The sequence below is a fragment of the Grammomys surdaster genome, unplaced genomic scaffold (assembly GCF_004785775.1).
Source record: "Grammomys surdaster isolate TR1022 unplaced genomic scaffold, NIH_TR_1.0 373, whole genome shotgun sequence".
NCBI lineage: Eukaryota > Metazoa > Chordata > Mammalia > Rodentia > Muridae > Grammomys > Grammomys surdaster.
Window position 1 is genome coordinate 3469882 of NW_021604792.1, and position 11277 is coordinate 3481158.

An 11277-nucleotide genomic window follows, 5' to 3' on the forward strand; every position below is an offset into this window, starting at 1 on the left:
TTACATGCCTCTATTACTTAAAATTTGAACCTGAAATAGGCAATCTTGGGTACATTATCTTTCTTTCAGTGGGTTCTGCATTTATACATAGTTTTCAGATCTCAAAGGATATAAAATTTAATATCCCTTTTTCCTATTTTCTACAAATGGATATTAAAAAAATGCAGCCTACTTCACTGAAGAAACATCTAGGTTAGGAAAATATAGCCTGGGATCTACAACCTACATTCCTATGGTCCAAAAACACAACCTGAGAAATGGCCAAACCATAGGAGACAAGTTGTTAAAAAACAATGACTCAACATGAAGGCCTTAGAGAGGTTCGCTATTCAGTTATTCGACTTTTCTATAGATTGTGTCGTTGTTGTTGTTCTTGTTCTTGTTCTTGTTGAAAATAGTAAAATTAAAACCAAACGTGGGCTTGACAGATGGCTCAGCAAGTAGAGTACTCTACAGGAGTAGTTGAGGCCCGTTCCCAACAACTTCAGGTCCAGGGGCTTCTTGGGATACCCGCAAGCACACACACTCCATGCATACACAGACATTCCATTTATACACATTAATAAAAGAAAAAAACCAACAAAATCCATCTGTACTGTTTTTAATTCATGTGCCTATTTTAGTTATAAGGAAATCCAGGCTTCATGTAGGTGTGAGCACTCTTTTGTAGATGCACAATAGGAAATGTAGACAAATGTCACAAATGACGACAAAATCAAGACTTGTAACAGAGTACTTTAGAAGTTAGACGACATAGTTAAGGGTGATTATATTAAATGTCTAACCCAAATACAAAACAATGGAGACTACTGACCACCGATGCTGGTCCTTAAACTGAATAGTCACCAATTCCTAATTTCTCTGCTCCTTTCATACATAAAACCTTAGAAAGTATTTGAATGCCTTGGAAATATGGAATTCTTTAAAAACAACAATCAGATGGTGAAGATCACAACTCTCTTTACAAGTACAGTCTGCTCCTCAGCAGCCTGTAAGCCATTGACAAAGTAACTCCATAGCCAACAAAAAACGCCAAGCCCCTGTTTGGCTGAGGAAGGGGAGTCAAGTAGGAAATGGTATGGTAGATCCGAGCACCGACAAAGATTCTGAAGTGCATGAGGGCTGTAGAGAGATCTGGTCCGCTCAGGGAGTACAGGAGGCCGATCCCAAGGAAGGGAACGATGTTTTCAAGATCGTTCAGGTGGGCTCTGTGAGAGGAGATGACATCATGAGTTTCAAAATCAGCGAGAATGCATGGATCCTTCCTTCTCTTCCAAAACAAAATACAGTCTTAATGAATGTCTGAGTAAGGTTGGATTGGGCTGGAGTCAATCCAAGGGTGGCCTGAAACTTGCTATGTAGTCAGACTCTCCTCAAACTCACAGTCCTCCTTTGTCTGTCTACAAGTGCTGTGATCTCAGGTGTCAACACCCAGCAAGCTAGTGGATCTTTACATTATCAAGGAAGAATCACAATTGTCTTCCCAGCTCCCTCACTTCCTTACTAACGTGGTTTCTATTTAGAGCATTTCATTTTGATATAATTTTTTTATCTTGAAAAGTCAGTTTGTTGTTCCCGGAATATCTAAATAGCATCTATCTAGAAAAACACACAGCACTTTTGTAAGTACAAATATCATTTTTGCAATTCAAGTTTCTTGTGATGAAAATTTTTCTTCCCAAAGAAAGAATATTCTTTCTTTTATGACCTGTATCAAAACTCCTCCTTTGTTTCAGAGTGGTTGCGCAGAAATTTCTTTATGCAAACCAGCATCAAGTCTCATGTTCTTTCATAGCCAGATAAAACACAGAACTATCCTCCTAGATATAAGTGCCATCTCAGATATTCTATGTTCAACCACAGAAAGAATGAAAGAAAGACAGAGGAGAGAGGGGGGAAAGAAAGAAGAATATGATTCCTTAAAGTCTATTTGTGCACCATCATTAGAAGAAAAAAGAAAATGTGTTTCAGTCAGAATTTTCCCTCTGGCTTGTGGCACTGTAGGCTTCTCTGACTTGGAGTGTTATGAACAGTATATTCACTGTTGACCTGAAAAGTTTGAAATGCCTAATTATTAAATTCAGTGTCCTTTATTAAGCACAGAATGAGTAAGAGTAATTGATTTACAACCTAGCCTAGAATTTGGTAGAGTCAACAACTATTGCTACATATCTCAGAATGGAAGGTTTTGTTTGTCATGCTATTGCCCTATTTTGACGTAAATGCACAAGGACCTCTGGGTGATATCTCCTTTCCTTCTCTTCCTGCCTAAGAGCTCAAGACAAAAACCATGACAACATAAGGCTATAAAGAAGGAAACTGAGACCGGAGATCTATACATGTTCACCCAACTTCTCTCATGAAACAAGCCAAGGGAATGGAGGGCTGACTCCTGCTTTGATTCTCTTTAAATGCTGCTTATGAGTGCACAGTAAATGCTGGTGCCCACAGAGATCAGTGGGAAACCTCTGCTGTTGCCTTTCAGAGACCATCACACATTTTTTATGAAGACAAGGTGTCTGGCTGGACTGGAACCCACAGGGTCCATTAGGCTGACTGGCCAGTGAGCCCCAGGGATCTGCCTGTGTTTGCCTACCCAACGCTAGGAGTAGATGAGCTTGCTCCACCTCTCCTTATTCTGCTTCTGGAGAATAAATTCCACTCCGGTACTTGCAGGGCAAGCAGTCTGCTAAGTAAGCCATCTCCCAGCCCTTCACCTCCACATAGGAGCATGTCAGGGTTTTCCTTCCCAGTGTTTCAATAAGACAGAAATATTTAAAGTCAGGGAAGAAGGTACAAAAGGAAAACCCTAAAGCCAATTTCAGCGCCTCCTTCTGAGCCTACAGTCAGTGGGTACCAAGCAATGCAATACTAACACAGTGTCAGGCTCACTGTGAGGAAATCAGAGATGGAGAGAAAGAAGTAGAGTGGGGAATTATGGGATCCTAACTCTCTTCTCTCTCCAGGTTAATTCTTCATCCTATTCCTCTCCCTGAAGTCTTCACAGAAAATACTTGCTACTATCCAGAAAGTCCCACTTTCCACATGTTTTCAGGCTACATGTGAACTTCACCCAGGCACCACGCACACAGCAGGCCCTGGTGATGACACTCTCTTCCCTTAGCTCTTCTGTTGTGACAGTCTGCCCAACCTGCCTGGTTCATTTTGTCAGCACCATTTATAGGCAGCTCCTGGGCCCTCTTACCAGGTAGATGATACACTGCCTCCCAGGAATGGTCACTATCTGCCTAGTTTGATTCCCCACGGCCCTTATGAGTGGTGCCCCATGCTATGGTAGACCTTCACACACGCTCTGGAGGCCACCAGTTAAGACTCTAGTGAATTTCAGCATCCTCCTGACCTGGACTATAATTGTCCTGATCGTTTTAAATGAATTACCAAGGCGTGATCAACTATTATGTGTGTGAGGGGTGTCCAACCACATTTCTGAGCCCTCTGCTCAGACAGGGCCCTGACTCTCAGTATGGAGCTGCATGGTGAAATTCTCACAAGGAGTTTTCTTGAATTAACGTGATTTCTCACCATTTCTTCCTTCATGAAATATTTCTAAAGGACATAAGGACATACTCCTGTATCCCACCACCCCATCACGGCACAGACCACTCCTCGTGTGTTGTCTGATTACCACATGTATATTGATCTCATATCTTCTTTGAAGATCTTTGATAACATCCCAAGGAAAGTAGAGCCAAGATAAAAACATGTAAGAACCTTCCAGCGGCTGCTTTGTTCATTAATTGGGGCCACTGAGGGCATTATCTAGTTGATCATCTAACCCACGGCTCAGTCTCTTGACAGAATTCTCACTCTGGACAGTCAGCATGCACAGAACACTCTGCAGGAAGGGTGTTCTCCACCTCTGAAAATGGTGTGTCATAGAGTCTTTGTGTTTCCTTAAAACTAAACCTAAGTTCTTTAGAATAACCCACTTTATTTTCTAGCCTTCTTGACTACCTTTCAGGTTTCATTTATCTTGTGATGCTGTGGTCTTGAATTGCTCTCAGAGTAAGGCGAAACAGGATTAAGTAGATAAGTCAATGTCCAGTCCTGTCTAACTACCACTAGTTTGTGTCTGTTTGGAGCTCAGGTAACTGGCCCTGAGTTACATTTCTTGACATGTCAACACATACTACTTTAAGGTCAGAGCTAATTGTCCTATGTGCACATGTATTAATTTTCTAAATATCTTCAAGGACGGCTTCCATTTCTTGGATAGCCAGACTCGCGCCCTGCCATTTGACTGTGGAACTAGCAGCAGGTTTTAAATTACATGTTGAAAGAATGAGGAGGAAAGTCTACCTTTAAAAATAGAAAATGGAAGTTTTCCTTTAGAAATTATTTTACCTGTGTGCTATTGGTATTTTAATTGATTCTCAAAAATTCAGAAATATGTGGCCGAAAACGGGATCCTTGGCCCATCTGTAGAAGGTTGCCTATTGCTACACTGGAAGTTCAGATTCTGACCACCAGGGGGCGCGCTGCACACTGGCCTTATACCTCCACTAGGTACCCAGAGATAAGGCATTAAATGTCAGTAACACTTATTTGTAGTTTGAAAAGAAGAACATCAGACTAGATTATAGATTTCGCCTCTAGAAGTATCCACAAGAGGGTAAGGATGGCAGACGGGATAAATAGTAAAGAGAATCTGATGTCTCAAAATAAAACCGTTTTTTAAAGCTTCTGTGTAGAAGGCTTGAATGCTCATCTCCGTCTTGCTAATAATACCACGGGTGATGCTGTGAATGTTTTCTAGTCCTAGTCAATGCTATGAGTAGAAAGTCATGATTAGCATCAACTATGCAACTGCGCGTTGTCAAAGAGAAACTGAGGAAGAGCAGATAAAGCTTTAAACGGTTTAATGTCTCCTAAGTGCCCGATGCCTCTCTCTAAACTTGAGTCTCCCATCATAATACTTGACACACTTTGACGTTCTCACATTGGTTCTTCTGTCCTGAAACTATTTCCAACGCATATTCTTGGCACAGCCTGTTTTCAGAACTGGCTTGCTTAAAAGGACTGAGTACCCAGCACGGAAACCCGCAGAGCCGGAAGTGAGTGTTTTAAGTATCTAGCACTCACTTCCTCTTCACAGAAAAAAATGTTCTTGCTTGATAAATGTCTGTAACGCACAGTGAGAACCCCTGTGTGCTTCGACAGATTCCATTCTATCTCAGTCCACAGCATTTCAGTCAATTTGTTGGAAGAATTGGAGGATGAGTTGATTTTTCATCCAACATAACAAAAAGGAAAATTTGGAAGTGTTCATGAGCGCATGAACACAGGGTTCATCTTGAGACCATACACCCATGGCTTGAGAGAATCTGTAGATCTCCCGAGAGGCTTTTAGACTTTCCCAGAGAAGCAAGAAGGGATGGTGGTCACATGATCTAGAGCCTTCGTCTCACGTCCCTTTTGCAGAAGGAAAACTCCTTGCCCTCTATTTCATTGCCACACTCTGTAAACTGAGGAGATCTCTCGGAATGCCTATGACATTTACTTTCCTCGGTCTCCATCACAGGACTGCTTAGTGCCTACAACACTTCCCTGATGCTTTAGAACTCTGTAACATCACTGACTCAAATACGATTGAAATTGTTCCACGACTCATATGAGCACTAGAAAATAGTAACTATTTATTCACAGGGTAGACAATATGTAGCTCTGATAGTCTACCTGTTATAGTAGTGGGGCAACTATTGCTTAAATTTCACATTGAATATCTGTATAAAAACTTGGTGCACTACATGACTTTGTGACAAAGATTAAGAACATGCTTTCAGACCTACAGTCTCAGGTGCTTTGGAAATAAGTATATTAATGTTACTGCCGAGCTGTGAGTATGGAATCTGGTTTATCTTTTGTTAGTGCCCATAGGGTTTGCAACATATTAAATGTAAAAGCTACAAAATGGCATTCAGAGACAAAGGAATATGGATAGATAGATAGATAGATAGATAGATAGATAGATAGATAGATAGAGGATGGATGGAATGAATAGGTAGATGAATGGATGGATGGATGGATGGATGGATGGATGGATGGATGGATGGATAAAAGGAAGAAATATTTTCCTATTTCTCTGAAAAGTTTCAACTTTCTTTCTCCTACAAAAATTCTTTGACTTTTTGTGTGACCTGATCATCTGAATTTGAGAGAAAAATAACACAGCTGCAAGAATCTACTGCCTGTCCTCTGCCTCCCACACACTATCATCTGTATGCATCCATAAACAGAGCACAGCCGTGGAACCCCCCCCAATAAAGCCTAGAATTATAAGAAAATTGGTGACAGGAGCAACTGTTACAGCATGTGGAGAACTCTATGTGCCTAACTTTATGGAGTTGGTCATATCTACTACAGAGGATGGCTGAATCTGCCCCCCTTTCTTCTCTAAGATCCTGATGTCCTGGCTGGACTCCATGGCCATGATTCTTGAGTGAGGAATTTCCCGACACGCCGGTTTACCTGCGCACGCGTTCCACCTTCTCGTCAGTCCGAACAAACTTCTTGACATTCTCTCCCTTGCCGAAGCTAGCACTGTCTTCTGGGTTGGCAAAAACCTATTCCAAATACCAAAACGAAGAACAACAAAATAACCCATTTGTGCTGGGCATAAGCTTAACGATAGAATTCAAAGCCCTATGTTCAACTAGCATCGACGTAGCAGCATAAACAAACCAAAAAGAGCACCCTAATTCCAAATATTGTGAAATATGACAAAGCAGTAGGGATAATCACCTATTCACGAGTTTGCATTTGGATCTCTGTATATGTGTACTCATGTTTGTATAGGTGCATATGTGGGCACAGATGCATATACACATGGGTGCATGTACATACAGAAGCCTTCAATATTCAAGTTTCACTTCATTTGGAAAATACTATTAACCTTATTTTTGAGACAGCTCCTCTTAGTAGCCCAGAGCTTCCCGGCATGGGCTGGCCTGTCTGCCACCAAGCCTCATGGATTCTCCAGACTCCACATCCCCCCTGGTGTGATTATGATGTCATTCCACCATATCTGGCATTGCTAATACGGATACTGAAGACAGAACTCAGGTCATCATGTTTGTACAGCAAACATTTTACTGACTAGGCGATATCACCAGCCCCAGTAATTTGAATTTTCATAAAAGGAAAACAGGCATCCTGGTTAAACCTTATGGAAACAAATTGTTGATCAATAAATCAGACACAAAAGGAGGAAGGGGGAACAAGTGTGGTTTAAACCTGAATCTTCATCAACATGAAGATTTTTACTTTTACTTTGGCAAAGGCTAGATATAAAAATCCTGAAGAAGGCTCTGTGGTTAAAGAGCTAGCTGCCCAAGCCTGATCACGTGAGTGCAGAACGCACAGCAGAAGGAAAGAACTGACCCCCAAAAGATCACCTGCACACACTCACATATGATCTCTCTCTCTGTCTCTCCCCTCTCTCCTATCTCTCTCTCTCTCTCTCTCTCTCTCTCTCTCTCTCTCTCTCTCTCTCTCTCACACACACACACACACACACACACACACACACACACAAATGATAAATGATAAATCAAATGATTAAAATAAAGTTAAGAAGGAAGTAAAACCAAAAAGAGACAAAATCCTCAGCCCCAGCAGACTATAACGCAGTACCCTGGCTCCCTTACACAAGGCTGTTGACACACTTTCCTTCAGATGTATCAACATCCCAGGTACTCCGTTCTCAGCAAGTAATGCCTTTGCTGCCCAGGGCTATTAGAACAGGCGAGCAACAGGAATAAGTGAGGGGTGGACAGAGCATTCTGAGGTCGTGGACATGTGGAAATGCCCTGTCTCCTCATAATGCACAAACCCTGATGTTGACTAACACGATAACACAGACGAAATGCATTCCAGCGAACAGCAAGGTCGCCACGTTTGGGAGCATCTGTTCATGTATTCCTTCCTATAATTACTATGCTGTTTGAAATTATTTCCCCCATCCCCTGAAACTTGAAATATGCATTTAAGATATACTTAAGTAGGCTTTACTGATTAATAATTTATAGTAAAGAAAAACACAAACTATACAAGTAGTTTTGATTTTAGCTTGAAAAAAATCTCATAAATATTATAATATTTTTCTTAATAAATAAGTATTTATTGCTAATAGAGATATTAACAAGAAGTGCTGATCAGAGACATGATACGGAGTCAGCGCCTGAGGTCAGATCTGTCCGCCTTGTTCCTCATGGTAACCTCTAACGAGTGCCTGGACCACACTGGATGGACTGCACTAGATGACCAACATAGGAATTTTAAATAAAAAAAAAATAAACAAAACACAATGAAAAGTACCCAAAGTTGGGGGTTAAACATTTCTAAATTGTGGAGGGAGTGTACTAGAAATTGAAGTCAGGGCCTTGTACACCTCAGGCAAACACCTAACCACTGAGCTACATCCTGTTTCCTAGGTGAGTTTTCACCTCAGCCCCATCCTTCGTTGGAAGGCAGTGCCGAGTGAGCTACTGCTATTCACTGATATTCCTGTCCTCACAAAATGCACAAGCTGAAGCCTACTTCCCAGTGTGATGGTGTCTGAGGGCACAGCCCCTGCATCAGGTTCTGTCAATGGCTCCCTCATGACTGGCATCAGTGCCTTTATAGGAAGAAGCAGGGCCAACCCTCTGCTTCCCTCTCTTTCTTTCAACTACTATAGGACAAGGAGAGGACAGCCCCCATGCAGATCAGTAACCCGTCCCTTACTAGACATCAGATCTGGCTTCTTGATCTTGGACTTGCCACCCTGAAAAGTCATGAGGAATATATGTCTGTTATCTAAGCCTCCCCTTCTGTGACACTGTATCAGGGGACCACATTGTCAGAGGACTACACTGTCAGAGGACCACATTGTCAGAGGACCACATTGTCAGAGGACAATATTGTCAGAGGACCACACTGTCAGAGGACCACACTGTCAGAGGACCACATTGTCAGAAGACTATATTGTCAGAGGACCACATTGTCAGAGGACCACATTGTCAGAGGACCACACTGTCAGAGGACCACATTGTCAAAGGACCACACTGTCAGAGGACCACACTGTCAGAGGACCACACTGTCAGAGGACCACATTGTCAGAGGACCACATTGTCAGAGGACTACACTGTCAGAGGACCACATTGTCAGAGGACCACATTGACAGAGGACCATATTGTCAGAGGACTACATTGTCAGAGGACCACATTGTCAGAAGACCACATTGTCAGAGGACCACATTGTCAGAGGACCACATTGACAGAGGACCACGTTGGCTTCAACAGCTACTTGCCCCGTCTCTTTCAGTTTCCCTCAAGATCAGGCTTTATTTCCCTGAGATTGTTAACAATGCCATTATCAGTGGTGTCATCCTCCAAGCAAAACAGTCTCGTGTCCTGGGAAACACTTGGGCCAGCCCATTTCAGATTCTGTTCACAGCATAGCACAGCACACCCTGCTACTGAGTGAGCTTTAATAGGTAGGTAGGTATGTAGATAGATAGATAGATAGATAGATAGATAGATAGATAGATAGATGATAGATAGATAGGTAGAATAGAAAGAATAGATAGATGATAGATCATACATGCATACATACATTCATACATACATACATATGTCAGAATGGAAATAGACAAGGCTGTTTTCCAGATTTTAATCCTTAAAAGTGAGGAAGAATCATCTCTGAAGCCTTACCTTGTTGGTTACCCTCTGGAATGCGGTGGCGGAGCTCAGCAACATCATCTTGGTAAGAATGATCGTTGCATAGGAGGCAAAGGCCATCAACACCTCATTGTCCATGAGCTGCTTGAGGTCAGCCATGCTTTAAATCTTGGTCTCAATCTTTAGATGACTGTAAACAAGAAGGGAGAGCCAGGAACACCTCAGGTAATTCAGTGATCACTTGGAAAAGTCCCAGTACCAGATCCATAAACCCACAGTGAGGAAATGGTACATGTGGAAAGAGGAATGTTGGCCAGCTTGACAGGACAGATTGGATCATGTCACATTTTGCATTCACATCCGTCTAAAAGCTGTCGGGAGGAAACTGAGGGGCTGGAGAGATGGCTCAATGTGCAAGGGTGCTTGCTGCTGAGCCTGACAACCTGAGCTCAATCCCTAGAACCCATACAGTGGGAGGAGAGAATCAACTCCTGAAAGTTGTCCAACACATTCATACACACCAGGAAGCATACAGGCACAGGTACACACCAAACAAACCAACAGTGACCAAACAAGCAAGCAAGCGCGTAAGTAAACGGTAAATGGAACCTGGAAATAAAGGTATACTGTGCTCAGGAGAAAGGACACAGTAAATCAAAATGATGGAGATTTAGGCTGAGGCTTAACATCAGAGCTCCTCCCCTTCTCCTGTGCCCTCTGACCCCCTCATCCCTGCCTTTATCCATTCTCTAAAGCAGCCATCTTCTCTCACATTCTTCTTAAGCAATATCTATCTTCATGGCTTCTTCATGGTGTCCATTCCTGTTTTCAGTTCCTTCCTGTAGCCTTTTAGCTTAGCCTCCAGATACTTCCTCCATTTACCCATAGTCTACAGGGTGCATCTATCTTCCATTTGCTGCTGGGCAGGCAGTTATCTGTGTGTTGTTGGCAAATAGGATAAAAACCGTCCCCACAAACGTTTAATTTTGTAAGAGTTTGTTGTGTCCAGCAATACCTTGGACTCTACTGTAAACCCCTACATAATGTTTATGAATATAATATTGTCATCTACTTCACAGAAACAGAATATGAGAGCTGAGACACAAACCCAGGTCTCTATTGTCTCATCCTGCATGCTAATAATACATTGTACTGATTCTTTGAGGAGACTTGCTCCGTTTACCTTTCAATGTCTTAACTCTGTTTAATCCTAAGTCAACTGAAAATTGGATGTCTACTTGTGGCTGATCTAGTGGACACACCTCCCACCCCTTAAATTCTCTCTTCTTCCCAGATATGCCATGTACTGGGTGCTTGGCTATTCTAATGATAATGAAACTGAGGCTTCAAAAAAAAAAAAACTCCGAATATTGTCTCCTTAAGATAAAAATGTGCTATTTGTACATAGTCTAGCAGAAACTACAGTCATCTGAAGCTTTCAGAAGCTTTCCTGCTTTCAGAAGCTTCCTGGGGATACCACATCCTAGAGATGCTCAACTCTCTTCTATGGTATTGTCTAAGGGCATCTCTCATTTAATTTCCAATGGTGTTTTGCTTTGCTTTGCTTTGCTTTGCTTTGCTTTGCTTTGCTTTGCTT

At 42.1% G+C, this 11277-nt stretch overlaps 1 protein-coding gene across 2 annotated transcripts in view; it reads right to left on the bottom strand.

The window, feature by feature from the left end:
- Window positions 1-585: 585 nt before the first annotated feature.
- Mgst1 (microsomal glutathione S-transferase 1) overlaps window positions 586-11277 on the bottom strand; it is a 15874-nt gene continuing 5182 nt past the window's right edge. For both annotated transcript variants that reach the window (XM_028780959.1, XM_028780960.1), the window contains exons 2-4: window positions 9714-9870; window positions 6490-6584; window positions 586-1208 (exon numbers count right to left, since the gene is read on the bottom strand). In XM_028780959.1, the coding sequence (XP_028636792.1) occupies window positions 962-1208; window positions 6490-6584; window positions 9714-9839 (468 nt within the window). In that variant the 5' untranslated portion in view covers window positions 9840-9870 and the 3' untranslated portion in view covers window positions 586-961. The remainder of the gene's footprint in view (window positions 1209-6489; window positions 6585-9713; window positions 9871-11277) is intronic.